The sequence below is a fragment of the Artibeus jamaicensis genome, unplaced genomic scaffold (genome assembly GCF_021234435.1).
Source record: "Artibeus jamaicensis isolate MK-2021 breed Jamaican fruit bat unplaced genomic scaffold, CSHL_Jam_final contig_373, whole genome shotgun sequence".
Lineage (NCBI taxonomy): Eukaryota > Metazoa > Chordata > Mammalia > Chiroptera > Phyllostomidae > Artibeus > Artibeus jamaicensis.
In genome coordinates, this window is record NW_026521807.1 from 484,146 (window position 1) to 502,366 (window position 18,221).

Genomic DNA, 18,221 nt, shown 5'->3' on the forward strand with positions numbered 1-18,221 from the left:
CAAATCACATTTTCTTTGGTCTACTCTTTAGCTTCCACAGCAAGACAGCAATTTAATTCTGATCATGCTGCATTATGCAGCACAAGTTATTCCCTGATGCTCTAACTCCCCCCCATGATCCCCGATTTACTGAAGCTGAATAAGCTGTTCTATCTGGGCTCAGGTGACTGTATGCAAAAAGAATGTCCAATTGCCACTGATACACATCTCATGATGCTCAGAAGCATCTACTTATGGAATGTGGTGCCCAAGGGAAAGCCCATGCCAAAGGAACTAAATAAACCACAGCAGGACTCAACTAGGATTTACCAGGGAAACATAACAGTCTAGGAGAAAAGTAGATAAAACAAGAAACCTTAATTTTAGTCTTGGATTGTCCACTAACTAGTTCTGTGGCCTTGATAAGTCACTTGATTTGTGTGAATTTTACTTCATTACCTACCAATGCAGGATTGCTGAGGTATTAAATCAAATGCTACAATATACTAAGAAGAATTTTATACTGTGAAAAGCTCTATTTAAATGTAAAGCATTATCAGTCCCCTCTATGATTCTCCAGATATATTCTACACTGACTTTGTAAACTAGATATTATATGCAAAAAACCAGGCTGGGTTTGCTATTAAAATAAAAACAGTAATTATATTAAAATATATTAATAACAGCAGCTTACTTTCCCAATCATTTCGAACATCAACATTCCAGAAGTAATTGCAGACCTCGTGTCCTGTAACTCCTTTAACTGCATGTGTAGCTTTCAAAGGATCAAGAACAATCCCATTCTCTTCTACTTCTCTCCTATATACCTACATGGGACATAGTTAAAGGCCTGTTTAAAAAATAAAAATCAAATTCCTAAAGTACAAACTTGAAAGCATGTTCTTAAATTTAACAGCATTTTAGAATTTTATTTATGAAAATCTCTTTATGAAACATAAATATTCTTCTATAAGTAAGTTTAACATTTTAAATTGTTAACACCTAAACACAAAAATATTTAAAACTATAAACCCAAGGTAAACTTTAACTATAAAAAATATGCATGTAATAAATAATTGCTGTGAGCTGTTAAAAAATAGATAAATGAATTTAAATCAGGCATTATTTACTGAACATTCTCAAAGGCTGTTTGACATTGCCAAAGTCATAATCTCCTGGTTAATACATAATCTCCTTTGGGATGCTGATTTAAGGCAGCTTTTGTTCAACTAATGTATCTCTAGCATCCAGAGCACTACTTGAAACACAGTAAAGCAATTACTTATTCAATTGATGACTGAAAGCTACAATGGAATAAAGATTTTTGCTTTCTTGCTTTAAGTACTGAAGTTGTACATCTAACAGGCTGATTAAAATTAATTATTCCAGAATTCAGAGAACTAAGTAGTAAGTCTGACAAGTGAATAAACATGTTACCACAGGGAGAATCAACTCTCAACGTACAGAGTGCCTGCGGGTCCAGGTGCTGTAAGACATCTCCCTACAGTTCCTTGTTTACAATCTCTCTCACCAAACTCCTTTCCCCCACGTGCTTATTTATCCGTTATTGGGACTGCTATTTTCCTAGTCAGCTAAACTGGAACTCTTTCGACTTTCAATTGAAAGTCGAAAAGCTTATAAGAATCATAACATTTTGCTATCTCATTTTCAAGTCTCCTCTATCTTATTTCTTAATTTGTTCTTTATTCAGAAGAAGGGGAAATTCCAACATCTATCATTGTATCTGATTTACTAGCATAATTCTGATTAACACAGTCTATACAAATCTCTTGAATAAAAAATTAGCTTTCAATAAGTGAAAGTAGTTAGACATATGATTTCACTAATATGTGGAATCTAAAGAACAAAATAAATGAACAAATGAAATATATAGTGACTTAGATACAAAGAACAGACTGATGGCTGACAGAGGGGTTAGGAGATTAGGTGAAAAAGGTGAAGGGACTCAGAAGTCCAGACTGGTAGTTCCAAAACAGTCACGGGGATGTAAAATACAGGACAGGAATACAGTCAAGGACATTGTAATAACTATGTATTTCAGTACCAGGTGGGTACTAAAATATCAGGGGAATACTCTGTAAAGTATATAATTGTCTAAACTCTCTGCTGTGCACCTGAAGCTAATACAAAGTAATACTAAATGTAAACTATAGTTGAAAAATAAATTTAAATTAAAATAAATCAGCTTTCAACTTTTTGTTCATGTTATATTTGTCTAAAATGCCCTCACCTTAATTTTGTTCATATTTTTCCACATCCAGACATAGTTGAAATACTTCTCCTTAGTGTAAAACAGCCTAATTTTTAAAATCAGAGTTCCCTTTTCCAGCTTTTCTCCACTATTCTTATGTATTCTTTATTAGACGGAGCCAAGTCACACTATCTTTTAAATGTCAGTATCCTCTTTACCTAACTGAAGTTTCAGCTTGGAGGGAATGTCATTAAACCTCTCCTTTTCTTTAGCACAGTGCCCTGGGTGTGAGGTAATCCAAAACTCAATGTTGCTGCTTTTCAGTCAATCTCTGATCTCTTGGTCCTTGCTCTCGTTCCGTCTCATGTGTTTAGGGATGTGAACATTAGCTGACTAATGTCCAAATACCAAAAAAAAGGCAGTGAAGGAAATGACAATAAATGAGGTATAGACCAAGGAGGGGTACACAAAGTTACATCTGGGCACAGTGTTTAGCATAGTTAAAAAAGAGAGAGAGAGAGAGAGAGAGATCTCTAAATAGAGAGCTATCAGCTAACTGTGATTTTTTCATATCTAAACCACACAATTTTATTTTTCCATGATCTACACAAAACAGAATGATTTGTGCACAGATTTTATCATAAAGAAATTATATAAAAGCTAAACAAGGGAAGCAAAAGGACATTTTATTTCTCAATATGTGGTTCTTTGATCATATGTAATAATTTGTATAAAAGTAATATGACTGTAATAGAGTTGCAATTAGCAATCTGTAACATTTCACTGGAAATTACCTTCATTTCTCCTTCTTCTACAACTAACTGCCAATTGGCATCTCCACCTACATCCTGTAATGAATACGTCATGTGGTTCTGTACCATTTCTTCAACCTTGAAAAAAAAATAAAGCTGTAAGAATCCACCTCCAATTAGTAGGTATGACATAATCTCTAAAACAGAATGGTACTCAGTTTACTTCAGTTCAGAAATGCTATTTTTAGGAAGCTGAACAATCAAATGTACAATGGTTAGTAGGTTTTAAATAGTGTTGAAGAGTTTAGTCCACATTCCAGATATCATATCTAGGTTAATGACAGAAGGGAGAAAGGCAGGGAAGTAAGATGCTTCAATCAGATAACATACTGTATACCGGACCTAATCTGTGCCAAGTGACCAAAATAAGCATTTTCTGGAAAAAAAAAATTCCTTCCTTAGAGAGAATGCTTCCTTAAAGCATAAAATCATTACACTCTAAGGATAAAAGAAGCACGAAGGGACCAACTAGGCCAAGATTACACTGAGATACTAGAAAGTTCATCATACGTCAAGATTTCCCTAATGAAAGTAATTTAAACTTTTGTTTTTTCACTGAGATGATAAAAATAGTCTCTAAAAAAACTGGCTCCTTTACCACCTATGCACAGATACTTTTTCTAAGCTCTATTTTCTAACCTTTTACTCATAATATTGTTTTATGTAATAAATACATTAGAGAAAGCAGAAAAGAAAGGAAAAATACGTGTATTATACTTCCACTGTTTACTTATATTTTATGTAAAGTCTACTGTGTTCATTAGGGGTAAAAACCAAGAACCAAGTTTCTACATATTTTCAAATAAATCTTTTAAATACAAAATTCATAGTTGAGGATATGACTTTATTAACCCTAGGGATGAGTTTTCTACACAAAAGTATGTTATTGTGACATGTACTTCTACCACGTCAAGCTTTCTGGACCTCAGAATGCATTTTTGGTTACTGAAGGCAGGTGGCTTTAAGTGTCCCCTTAATTGAGATTGTAAAGTCTGTATTTGTACTAAACACTAACATAGCACTTTATTTCTCTATTCATAATCTTCAAAACATGATGAATGGTGTTGGGTTACATACTTGAGAGAAAATGTAAAGTGTTACTAGTAACTTCACAAAGCCTGGATTAGAAAACATAACTTCAGGGGCTGCCTGGAAAACCCCATGTGCCCCGGTAATACTGAAATACGCTTTTACAAGGTAAGGATGACTGATATGGGATTCCAAGTGACGAATACATTCAAAGTGTAGCTCTTTTCCAAAGTAAGAACAAAGAAAAGTCCCAGTCAGTATTCATAAATTAAAACACTGTGGTAGCACTGCCTTCTTTTTTTGTGTCACACACATCGTGATTTGGAGAAATTTTTACCCATTCTAGATCCTAAGATCTTAAAAATCTTTAGATTTGAATATGTGCTCTTTATGCTGGACACTGGAAGAACACCTACATTTATTATGATTAGAGGCAGAAACAAATGCTTCCCCCGAAGAAGCCCTACTTTTAATGGATTACCGGTGAAAAAGTGAGAAGGATTTTATTTTTATTTTTTAATTGTATTTTTTTGCCATTACCATTTAGTCCTCTTATATTCCCTTCCTCCCCTGCAATCACCACACTGTTGTTCAAGTCCGTGGATCCTTTTCCCTTTTTGCTCAGTACCTCCATCCTCTAACCTCCCCGCTTCCAGGATTTTATTCCGTTAAAAAATAAAGAGTTCTGTTTTAAAAAATTTAGTGCCATTTAGCTTTTTGCTGAAAATTATGCAGGCAATTGTGTTTTTGTTTGGGAGATTATTACTGAATTAGCAATTTCAAAAGTTTGAAAAATGATTTGTTTCAGTCCAAAAGAAACCAGATTCTATAACTATAAATTGATAGGTGATAACATAAGTTAAAACAATGTAGAGTAAGCACACTTAACACTGTTCGTTTAAACAGATGAAAAAAATAGTATTCTTATCAGTTATCACTGTGTCTATGGAATTTTTCAGGCTCCTGTTCTTATCTATCTACTTCCTTGACTTAAGAAGGCTGGGAAAAGTCCAATAAAGAAACAAATAAGATGTATTCAGTGTTGTACTCCTAAGAAATCAAAGAAACTAAAGAAATACTCAATTACTGTAGTAACCACTTCTGTAAAGCCTTCATCATGGAATCTTTATCCAAACATCTTCCTCTAGGTAATAACATTGAGAGGAGAGATAGAATTTCATTTTAATAAATTTTATGTTCACTGCAATAAAATACTAAGTAGCCGATCCTACGGTGGGAGCAGCGACTAGGGCATTCATGACCAGTCACTTTCAGTTATGACTCTATATAACAGAGTAAGTGGGAAATAGGGACCATGAAATTGGAGGACAAGAATAAACACAAGTCAAACTTACCATTTATTAGGCTCAAAATTTTATATACTAGTAAATTCTGTTGTTGCTTAAAAAAAAAAAAAAAAGACTGGACCAAATTACTGAAGTAGGTTTTCCATGCTTTAATAACAGTATTTTTGAAATAGGAGTGACAGCACTCCAATGATAACCCTTTCTTTCACCCTACACTTGAATCCCTCAGTATGTTGAATTAGGAAGGTGTCTAATAGAATTTTTCTAACATTACTAATATAGTACTTAAAAAAAAAAGATTTATTTATTTATTTATCTTTAGAGGGGAAGGGAAGGAGAGAGGGAGAGAAACATCAATGTATGGTTGCCTTTCGTGCGTCCCTTGCTGGGAACTGGCCTGCAACCCAGGCATGTGCCCTGACTGGGAATCGAACTGCCATTGTCTGGTTCCCAGCCCCGCGCTCAATCCACTGAGCTACACCAGCCAGGGCCTAATATAGTACTTTTGATAAAAAATTGTTCTTTGATAACAAAATTGTAATGAACAAAATTCTACTGAACAAAAATAAATCTATGAGGACTCAAACATAGCTCAGATCTCTTTCTCTTACCTATTTAAAAGAAAACAACTATGCTTATTATTACAGTTACAGAGTCAGAAAGAGATGTGTTGGACAGAACAGTTTATTAATAAAAAGTTAACATTTTTCTCTTGTTAACCCAAGAGAAAAATGGCCAAGAACATAAATAGTCCAAACATCCAAGAACCAAAAATCCATGTTTAGTATATCAGAATGACAAAAATTAACTAAATTATAATATTCCATGTCAATAACAGTGAAAACTGACCTGGAAATATAGCTCGTTCAACTTTTTTTAATAGTTTGGTATTCTATGTAAGAACTCATATATGCGGATGCCTTTGTCCCAGCAATTCTACTTCTAGAAATATAGTATAAAGAAATAATTGAGTAAGTTTACAAATATGTTGTATATACAAGGATACCCATGTAGCACTACTTATAATAGAGACAAACTGAAAATAAACTAAATGTTCAACATTGGGTGAGAAGGTAAATCCAGTATGTATATCCATAAATTGATAAGATCTTTACTTACTGCTGGGAAGATGGGCCTAACGATATATTTTAAAAAGCTGGTTACAAAATAGCATATACAGAATTAACTACCATGATAGCAAAAGCCAGTTAAGGTGTATTTATCAATATGTGCCTGATTTTTCATATGCATTAGAATATATATCAATAGTGATGTAGTATTTTACTCTACTTTCTAGTTCTGCTACAATTAGGATGCATTACTGCACAATAAAAAGGGGAGAAGTAAAATAAATAATTAACACAATAACGTTATATCCAATAATATATGGACATAAAGTAGAAGAGTTTCACTCGGAATTGTTTGTACAGTGATGCTCCCTATAGGTTAACCTGCAGCTGTACCACACACACTTTGATTTTGTTTTTTCAACAGATAGCTTTTTTCCTCTTTGATTTTGGAGGTGACATCTTTAGATGGGAACTGTGTTATACAAATAAATGTGACCAAAGGATTCATTTATAAATCGAAGTCCTTACTACTTCCTATACACTTTGATTTAGAGCTACTTCATGCCCAATTTCTGTCCAGCAGACAGATTCATCATTTGCTATTCATTTCCTAGTTCAATCACTTATTTGAAGTTATTTTTCAGGGCATCTTGTAATTCTATGTTTAATTATCTTACCCAATCAGGATTATGAACATAATTTCAACAAGAACAAAACAGTCATGAGCCGAGACTTGTACACAGATGCCAAAGCCCAATTAATCAACAGTTAAAATGCCAGAGCCTACGTCTGCTAATGACAACAAATACTATAGCAAGAACAAATACTCGAAGACCTCAATATTGTCTTCATTTTTGCCTCTTTTGGCATATAATATAGTATAATAATCAAAAGCTAAAACAGAATCAGATCAACCACGAGCATCACATATCAGAAAAAAACTACCAGAAAGACCTCTTAACTTACATACCTGAGTTACACAAAAAAGTTAGATGGAGTAAGTTATAATTTGGCAGAAGTCTTGTAAAAATCTGGGCACCCACTTCTCAATGACAGTCATCTGTCCTTGAAGGCTTTCGGCTGCTCTATAGCTCTCTATAGCTCTCTATAGCTAGGGTCCTAAGTCTGGGTTTTGAAGCCCTGATTGTTAGGCACCTATCAGTGGCTTATATTCTCTTCCTGCTCTTATTACCTTTATTTCATTTTTAGGCTGTATATTCTCATATTTTTAAGGAAAAATGGTAGTCAGTCCTGATGAGTTTCAGTTAGTCTGTTATTTTACTATTTTAATGGAAGGTGGAACTTAGCAGAATAAACCACAGTCTCCCAGGATTTTCTAGTTTTGTCTGTGATTTATTGCACGTATGAGCCACTCTTTAAAAGGCATGAATAAATAAATGGATGAGCAAAAGGTAAAAAATATGGGAATAAGTTTGTGTGATTTCTGATGAATTAATGCATTTCTTTCTCAAAAAGACAAAAAAAAGTTGCTAAAGTCAGGAAAACACAACCTGATTCTTAGATTTCCTTTACTGCATAATTAAAAACTAATATAAATTTTATTCATATGTGGAAACTAATAAAAATGCTTAAAATTATGACTTTTTAAAACTTTTATTGGAATGCTGATAGAGGAAAAAATGTAGATAATTTTGATTAGCTCAAGGAAACTGTGTTATTGTGGTGTTATTAGAAACTGACTTGCTGAGTGCCCACTGCATGCCGGGCCCTAGGTAGGTCTGAGTCCTGGCTAGATCATGCGAGTGAAGCACGGAAGAGTGAAGAGAGCTGCCCAACATTATGCAGCTAACCAGAATTCAAACTTGGTCACTTTGGGAATTCAGCTTCTTAAAATAACATGATGAAATCCAATAAAATGCAATCACCATAAAAATATAAAGTTGAATTGCAAAGATGGGAAGATGGCAAAAAAACTTGTTTTCCAACTAATGATGATGCTAAAATATATTGTTCCAATGATTTTATTATAAAGGCAGAGACTGCAAGCATCCAGCTTCCTGTCTTAAATCCTTACTGACAATACCAAACAACCAATTAAAACCAATTCCTGTAAATTTAGCATATGAACAGGACTATTAATTTATAATAACCAACAGTAACGTGCACAGGTACAACCTGTTCAATAATAATTAGTATTATAATGATAATACAAATATTATTTAAACAGTTATTTCTCTGTTGAATATAATATTTTAAATTAGATTAGATATGGGACTGTTGAAACCTGCTTTTATATGATATCATATCCGTCAGAGTTGCTGAATCCTGTCTGAAGAAATCAGATATTACATGACATTTAAAACCAGGTATCTTTAATTATTTCAATTTAATTTGAAATCTTTCAGGAGTGCCTACTACATGCCAAAATTTCAAGCTATCACAGTTAAGAATACAAAGGGCACATGCAAGACTGATAGAAAAACTGTTTAGGAGATGAAGAAGGCCTTTTTAATGCTTATTGTCACTATTTAAAATTCAAAATGAAAACAAGCAGTCTAGCCAAAAGATTTCTCGGAACTGAGAGAGCAGGCTGAAATACAGTACAGAAAGACTCAAGTCCACTCTATACATTCATACAGTACCTGGGAGCTGAATCTGTGAACATCGTCAGAGGCACTGACTAGATCAATGGAAGACATGGAGGAAGAGCGACTATAGGGCTACCAGAGACAGACAAAGAAAAAACCAAGTAATCAGAACAAAGGCACAACAGAGCATTCAGTACCAACTTCCAAACACAAGATAAAGAAGGAGAGAACAAAGCACTATATGAAACAAACTCAGCAGCAAGTGCTAACTCCATGCACCTATTATGTTATGCTCCAAAATCTTTCTAAAAAGAATTCAGTGCTTTCAGTAATATAAAATACCACTTAACCCCAAAGAAAAAAGAATTTATATAACTGGCTATGCTTCTGGTTAACTATTTTGGACTAGTCGTTCCCTATTGACTACCACCAGCCCCCCTTTCCCCTTAAATAAAAGAGAAAGAACATTATGTTCTTAAGAAGATTTAGAAATCTGTTTTGGAGATATATAGGGAAGAATACATGATACCAAAAAAAAATTTCATTAATGAAATTCAAGAAAAGGGAGAAAACTTATACAAAAAGAGCTCCGTCAACAGCGAAGAACAATACAACATGTAATTTCAGTGAACTCTGACATTGGGCTTACCTTTTGGACAAATCTATGAGTCCCCACAGAAGAAAAGGCATCTCCAGAGGGCATGGATGCAGGCCAATGTAACCTGACCTTTTCGCTCTGTGACTAAAAAAACAATGTTAAGATGCTAAAGTTTTAAAGGGTATTTTGCAGCTAAAGAATGGTTAATATAAGCTATAACCTGGAACTGTCAACATTTAATTACTGAACACTAGTACTTATGTGGTAGGCAGGCAGACGACATGAGCAAAACAAGGACCACGGGCCAGGTAGAGATGGTCAGTAGGGCTGAAAGCCCTGGGTGCCTAGCAATGTGCAGAACTGGAAAAAGAAGGGCCTTACCGGCAAGGTAACCTTTCCTCCCCTAGCATATCAGTAGTGATGCAGTTTAGATCCCTTTAGTGGGGGCATGAACCAGGGGGCAGAATAGCCTTATAGGACTCCCATATAAGCCCCTGCATGATCACTAGCTTAAGCATTAAGCCCCCAGGACAACAAAGTTCTGACCTGTATCAAGTAATCTGAGGAACAAATCCTCGGGTCTGTTGATCACAGAGACAGAGTTTTAGTCAAAGTAGGGATAATATCTAGTCTTACTTGTGTTGCAGTTTTGGTCCCAGAAAAGCAGGAAAACCAGACAAGTGACACATGGCTGACATCAGGACCAGCTGCACTGACTAATGACGACCCCCTGCCCAGGCGCTGACCAGTCAGTAGAATCCATGACCCTGACAAGACACACCTGGAAAGCTGATGACTATTCTATTAGAGTCCTCCCCGAGCCTCCAAATGGAGGACTCAGTAGGGCTCTGTATGGATCATGCCAGCGCCTTTCCCCTAGATGCAATTTCCTTGCCTCTCTTTCCTCAGCTCCAAGAGCCCTTCTTTTGCCTCTGTGAATTGTTTCCTGAGCCTATTTCTTCAAACACTCACTTCTTCCACCTCTGTGACTTTCCACATAAACTTCTGCTTGTGTTCAAGTCTCAACTCTAAATTCTTTCTCAGTCAGAACTCAAGTACCAAAGTCTGACTCTAGCAGTCTAAATGAGCATCCAAAATTACAGTTCATTTAGAAACTGAAAATCCCCACTCTGGGTGCTGTGCAGCATCTTTTAGGTAGAAAAAATGAACAATAAACTTTATAAATTAATGTGACATGAATTTCTACCACTGATTTCTAAAAAATATATAATAAAAAATGAACGTGAAAAGTGATCACTATTGCAGGTGATTTACCCTCAGGTAGGTGGACCACTAAATGCACATAATGGCCATGACTGACTTTGCAACGACAGGAAATGAAAATGCCAGATTTTTAATGCAAGTATATCTGTAGTATAACACCAGTATCATTTATTTGCAAGATGCTTGAGTCCTGCATGGGACAAATAACTAAAATTGACCCTTAGGTACCATCTAGTGGTAGTATATGGTAACTGCACTGTAGCAGAATTGCAGGAAAGGATCAAATTAATCTTTAATTAGAGCTAAAGGATTTAAGAAATGCTTTCCTCCCACTTCCACAGAACCAGCTGGGTATGACTTCTATGAATACAATGATGATAAATCACTGAGCAAACTTAAAAGTGAGTAAGCAACTGAAGGTGAAGGTAGTGAAAGCAATAGAGGAGGTAACAAAAAACGAATGGTACTAACAGAAGAAAAACACATTCTTGGTCATTTTCCTTTTGAATTTATATGGCACATGGTAAAAAGAAATTTAAACAGGCTGTTTTACTCAGAGTAAATATATACTTGATATTAACAGAATGATGATAAAGTTGGAACTTTAAGAGGCATAGAATATTTTCATTGGTCTTTCTATTGTTTGGAAATTAATATATGAAGGAAATGACATAAAGATTCTTCTATATTTGTGACTAAATGTAGATACTTCATTTTTTAGATTATGACAGTTTCATGGTTTTAAAATTCTATTTATATAAAACAACATTCTAGAGTTAGAATTTTTAATAACAGATATACCTGTTCTTCTATTTTATCTTGTCTGTCAAGAGCAGCTTCAACCGCATCAAAGAACTCTTCTTCATTAATCAGACTGTTTGGACCTTCCTATTTGAACACATAGAAAAAGACCGAACAGTTTATTGTAGAAAAATGTAAAACACTGAAAATCCTGGCACTAATTCTAGAAGTAAGCTGAAAAGTGACCCAACAAATATTTATGAACCAGTTAGTATACTTGGTAATATTATATAAAAGATGAGGAACATATGCTCTGTACAGAATCCTGAGAATAACAATTTATTCACTACGTAGTCGTGTACTTACTGCTTACCAGCCAATATTATGTTAGGACAATAATCTTGACCAGGGATGTCAAACTCATTTTCACCAGGGGCCACATCAGCCTCGCAGTTGCCTTCAAAGAGCCAAAATCATTTTAGGACTGTATAAATGTAACTACTCCTTTACTGTTAAGGAGCTGAAATTACATTCAGCCCTTGGAAGGCAACTGCAAGGCTGATGTGGCCCCTAGTGAAAATCAGTTTGACATCCCTGATCTAGAGCATGGGTTTGGTGAACTATGGCTTATGGGTCAAATGCAGTCCACTGCCTACTTTTGGGTAACCGTAGCTAAGACTTTCATTTTTTAAATGGTTGAAAAAAAAGAAAAGAATAACATTTATGACATGTGGGAATTCAATAAAATAAAAACAAAGTTTTATTGGACTACAATCATGCTCATTCATATATATTGTCTACGCCTGCTTTTGTGCTACAGAGTGAGTTGAGTACTTGTAACCTGAACACTTGGCGACAGAAACCACATAACATTGCAGAAAGGTAAGTAAAAAGTTGCAGTCTATAGGCAATGAGAAGTATAGATAGGAGCTTTGACAGGAATTTTCCTAAGCAATGACAATAACTTCACGGAGAAAGAAAAGTTGAGCTGAAAGCCTGGTTAGATGGCAGAGCAATGGTTCTTAATCACCTGGGAACTTGTTAAAATGAAAATTCCCAGGGCTCCATACAAAGAATTACTTCTCCGAAGGTCTTGGGTGGAGCCAGAAATATGCATGTTAATAGTCCTTCAAGTGATTTTCATTCAAGTATAACCTCAGCTGTATTAGAAAATAAAAATATAAAGAGACTTCCGCCAAGATGGAGGCATAGGTGGATGTGCCCTGCCTTCTCACACAACCAAGTCTAGAGACAACTAAATATTAGCAACAGAAAACACAGCCAGAACACGGAAAATTAAACTTTTCGGAAGTCCGTTAACAACAAATTCTTCAGCCTGACCGGTAAGGGGCGAAACCAGCAGCTGGTGAAGCAGGGTTGCACAGGAAAACTCAGTCAGAGGGACTCAGGTGCTGAATCCAGACGCGTGGAATCCAGGCGCAGGGTTGGACCTAGTGAGCAACTGAGCGAGCCACCAGGCGAGCGAATGCGGAGGAGACAGCGGGGAAGGTGCTGCGTGTTGACTGTGGTCGCCCATTTGTGTGCGGGCGGACAGGCAAGGGAGTGGGCGGTTGGACCGGGGCTGGGCGGGTCCCCGCAGCAAGCTGCATCGGAGGGTACCGCCATTTCCCCGCTCTGACCCCACCTTCACATACAGCCTCATAACCCAGCGACTCTGAGTGGCCCGGCCCAGGTGAACCACCTAAGGCGCTGATCCTCACCTAGCTGTGACAAACAGCAGAGGGGGTCGCCATTTCCCTGCTCTGACCACGCCCCCACATACAACGTCACAACCCAGCCACCTGGGAGTCCAAGGCACCGCTTCTCACACTTAAAGGGCCAGAACAGACCAAAAATGTCGCAAGAAGATCTCAAAGCCCCAGAGCCCATAGATCTAAGCGATGAAGAAATAGCAAAACTCTCAGACGCACAGTTTAAAACACTGGTCATCAGGATCCTCACAGAACTGGTTGATTATACCCACAAATTAGACAAATATATGAAGGTGAAACTAATTGAAATGAATGGAACTGCACAGGACACCAATAGCAATGAAAAGGAAACTGGGACTCAAATTAATGGAGTGGACCAGAAGAAAGCAAATAATGGCCAAACAGAAAAGAGTCAAGAAGCAAGAATTCAAAAAAAATGAGGAGAGGCTTAGGAACCTCCAGGACATCTTTAAACGCTCCAACATCCAAATTATAGGGGTACCAGAAGGGGGAAAGGCACAGCCACCAGTGGAAAACTTATTTGAACAAATAATAAAGGAGAATTTCCCCAAGATGGCAAAGGAAATAGACTTCCAGGAAATCCAGGAAGCTCAGAGAGTACCAAAGAAGGTGGACCCAAGAAGAAACACACCAAGGCACATCATCATTACATTAGCCAAAATTAAAATGAAGGAGAGAATCCTAGAAGCAGCCAGAGATAAGGGGACAGTCACCTACAAAGGAGTCCCCATCAGACTGTCAGCCGATTTCTCCAAAGAGACCTTACAGGCAAGAAGGGGCTGGAAAGAGGTATTCCAAGTCATGAAATCCAAAGACCTACAACCAAGATTGCTCTATCCAGCAAAGCTTTCATCTAGAATGGAAGAACAGATAAAGTGCTTCTCAGATAAGATCAAATTCAAGGAGTTCATCATCACCAAGCCCTTATTATATGAAATGTTAAAGGGACTTATCTAAGAAAAAGAAGTTAAAGAAGCATGAACAGTGAAAGGACAACAAACTCACAGTTATTAACAACCACACCTAAAACGAAAGCAAACTAAAAGGACAGCTAGATCAGGAGTGGAAACATAGAAATGAAGATCTCAAGGAGGGTTAGCAAGGAGGGGAGTGGGAGGAGGAGAAGGGGGGAGAAGGTACAGGAAATAAGTAGCATAGACAGTAGATAGAAAATAGATGGAGGGCAAGAATAGCATGGGAAATATAGAATCTAAAGGACTTGAGACACATGGTCATAAACTGAAGGGGGGGTAATGGTGGGGATGGGGGGGTAGGGTGGAGGGGAATGAAAGGGGGAATAGAACAACTGTAACAGCATAATCAATAAAAAAATTAAAAAGAAAAAAATATATAAAGAATAGCAGCAAAATGGAAATAAGCAAGGTATGTTCCTGCTACCAGGAAACAGTAAGTGGACTGTAAGGTGAATAATGGTGTTACATTAAGGTAAAAGTGGAAGCTAAAAAAGTGGGCTTAGGTATAAGTTTTCCTAAATTTTTAAATATGAAAATACGACACATGAATGACTGCTGGTCTGCTTACCATCTTCCCAGTTAGACTGATAACTCTAAGTTATCACTACTCCATGAAAAAATCTAGCAACATGATCCCTATCCCTGCCACAACTTGGGGCCACAGAGGAAGGGTGGGAGGAACTATGGTATAATGTGCCTGTCATTTGGAACGGGCATGTGAGAAATCTTGATTTAATGCAATAATTCTTTCAGCGTTATGAGAACTCCCTCACAACCCATTTCCAAAGGAAAAAACCCACGAAAAAGTTTTATACATACATATAGAATAGTGTGTATCTCAATGAATTATCATTAAGTGAATATAAACATCTAATGATCAGCTGGATCATGAAACAATCCAGAGGCTATCATGCAGGATTCCCTGTATAAAGTTAAAACATTTCAAAGACTCAAATAATAGCAGTATCACTTTGGTCTTTGTTGATATGAGAAAAATACAAAATATCCCAAATCTCTGAACACTAACATATTTCCTAGTGACTAAAATTCAATTGATCATAATCACATCTACAATTTTAAAAATTATAATACTCATTCAACCAATCTATGCAATCGTGTCCGACTCTCAGGAATCTACTAATTGGGAAATTTAGCATTAAGAAGTTCTACTTTTGGGGTGTATATTACATACAATGTAATATACAGATGTTGTATTACAGAACTGTATACTTGAAAGTTATATAATATTATTAACTGATGTCACCCCAATAAATTAAATTAAAAAAATTAAAACTCCTACTTTGACAAACGAAATGGGCAAATAAAACAGGCATCTCTTTCCTTGACTGGCAAATCTGTGAACTAAAGCAATTGCATAAGATGTCCTTTAAAAAATCAACTTTAAAAAAAGAAACCATTTTATCTTATCATGCTTACCAAGGAAAAGAGCTATTTTTACTACATCTGTGGGACACTCCAGTCTTGATTTTACATGCCCTATTAGCAGCATTTCCAGTGAGTCTCTTGAAGAGATCTCTGCCCTTGCACCCCTCAGTTCGCACCGTTCCCCAGCACCAAGCACTCTCTTCCGAACTCCTGTGCAGGCTCCTCCTTCTCTGCATTCCTTAAATGTGGGCATTCCTTAGGGTTCCACACTTCTCTCCCTACAACTTTCTTACTCACTTCTAAGACTTCAGTCATCATCTGATGACTCCCCAAATTCACAGCCTGTTCATCCCTTTCCTAAGTGTCAGATCTTCACATCTAATAAGACCTCCTCAGATGAGTATCTCAACTCACATGCAACATGTCTAAAAACTGTTCTTCCCCTACCTGTGCACCAATATGGAAAGGCAGAAACCTGGGCCTGTTCCTGGAGTCCTCCCTTTTCCTTCATTAATCACCACATCCTTCCATTTTACTTTCCAAATATCTAATTTCTCCACATCTATCCCCACTGTTCTCTCCTACCTTTCCTAGGCTATATTCAGTTCTTACCTGTAATACTGAAAAAGTCTCCAAGCCTGTCACATCTCTCAATTTCGACTCACTCTCCTTACTACAGGAAGCAAGAATAATTTTTCTGAACTGTAAATCTGAAAACCTGATTTGCTTAAAACCAATTCCTGAAGACCTGTACTTATTCTTGCAGATCTTTTTAGTTAGTTTTATCACTCCCAACCTCCTCTTAATGGGCTCCTTGCTGCACAGATAAGTTCTTTCGATTCCCCTGGGGCAAAATGCTATCATTTGCTTCTGGCCTCCAAATGTTTTCTTTTCCTCTGAGTCCCCTATAAGTAACATTCTTTCTTTTCTAGGCTATTCACCTGATTAAAATCTATTCAACCAAACTCTTTGTTAAGGTTTCAGCAAAGATTCTATTTCCTTTAGAAAGACCCCCCTACCAGTGTTAAAAGTGCTTTCCGACATTCATTATTCTATTTGCCTGTTCCCTAGTCTACGGTCCCATTAGTATACACTCAGGTGGGGCCTCGGGCAGGATCCTTGTCTGCCTTGTTTCTTACAACCCCACCCACCCCATACCTAGCACAGTGCCTTCCATTATAATAAATCTTAAGGAATGAATGAATTGAAGGTTATCAAGTAAGGGAATTTCCTGTGCCAAGATGGAGGCATAAGTAGACACACTGTGCCTCCTCGCACAACCAAAATTAAAAACAACAAACATTTAGAACCAAAAAACACCAGAACTGACACAAAACTGAACTGTACCGAAGTCAGACAACCATTCTTCCAGACCGATAAGAGGGGTGGAGTCAGCGGCCAGGGAAAAGCGGTGGCTGCCGGACTAACCCAGGTGTGTAGGTGGCAGTTGGCAGATTCCAGGCGCGGGGTGGCAACGGGCAGACCCAGTGAGGGTGCAAGGCGGCTGTCTGACTGTGGTCACACATTCACTCACAGATAAACCAGGTGAAAAAACGAACAGTGAAACAGACCGCGCAACACATGGTCCCAGTGCCGGGAATTAAAGCCTAAAAGCACCGACTGGAAAAACTTTTGGGGATTGAGGTGCTGGGAGAGGCTCCCAGGCTCCCAGAGTGTTCGTTGGGGAGACCCACAGGGTCCTAGAACATACAGAAGTGCACCTACCTGGAAACCAGCACCAGAAGGGCCCAATTTGCTTGTGGGAAGCGGCAGAGGGGACGGAAATCAGAGAGAGAGCAGGAACAAACACCACTTCTCCTTCTCTGACCCCGCCCCCAGTCACAACCCAGTGAATGGATTTGACCTGCCCCAGTGAACAGCTAAGCTTTCGCCCCTCTTAAGTAACAGGTGCAAACAGACCAAAACATTATGGCTCAAGCAGAAGAACAACTCAAAGCCCCAGAGCCAATACTTCTAAGTCTGCCAACCTATCAGATGCACAGTTCAAAGCACTGGTGATCAGGATGCTCACAGAATTGGCTGATTTTACTCACAAATTAGATGAAAAAATGAAGGCTACACTAAGTGAAATGAAGGAAAATGCACAGGGAACCGACAGTGATGGAAAAAAAACTGGGACTCAAATCAATGAAGTGGGAAGGAAGGAAGGGAGGGAGGGAGGGAGGGAGGGAGGGAGGAAGGGAGGGAGGGAGGAAGGAAGGAAGGAAGGAAGGAAGGAAGGAAGGAAGGAAGGAAGGAAGGAAGGAAGGAAGGAAGAAACATCCAGCCAGAAAAGAATGAAGAAACAAAAATTCAAAAAATGAGGAGAGGCTTAGGAACCTCCAGGACATCTTTAAACATTCCAACATCTGAATTATAGGGGTACCAGAAGGGGAAGTGGAAAACTTATCTGAACAAATAATAAAGGAGAACTTCCCCAATCTGGCAAAGGAAATAGACTTCCAGAAGGTCCAGGAAGCTCAGAGAGTCCCAAAGAAGCTGGACCAAAGTAGGAACACACCAAGGCACATCATCATTACATTAGCCAAGATTAAAATGAAGGAGAGAATCCTAGAAGCAGCAACAGAGAAGGGGACAGTCACCTAC

The 18,221-nt window shown here is 37.6% G+C and overlaps 1 protein-coding gene across 4 annotated transcripts in view; it reads right to left on the reverse strand.

Moving 5' to 3' along the window:
• Positions 1-18,221, reverse strand: part of CERT1 (ceramide transporter 1) — a 115,782-nt gene that overhangs the window by 11,825 nt on the left and 85,736 nt on the right. For 2 of the 4 annotated variants that reach the window (XM_053664427.1, XM_037163409.2), the window contains 5 exons: positions 11,582-11,668; positions 9,608-9,700; positions 9,013-9,090; positions 2,986-3,081; positions 674-806 (listed from right to left, as the gene is read on the reverse strand). In XM_053664427.1, coding sequence (XP_053520402.1) covers positions 674-806; positions 2,986-3,081; positions 9,013-9,090; positions 9,608-9,700; positions 11,582-11,668 — 487 coding nt within the window. The remainder of the gene's footprint in view (positions 1-673; positions 807-2,985; positions 3,082-9,012; positions 9,091-9,607; positions 9,701-11,581; positions 11,669-18,221) is intronic. The other 2 variants (XM_037163410.2, XM_037163408.2) reach the window with 1 other exon arrangement.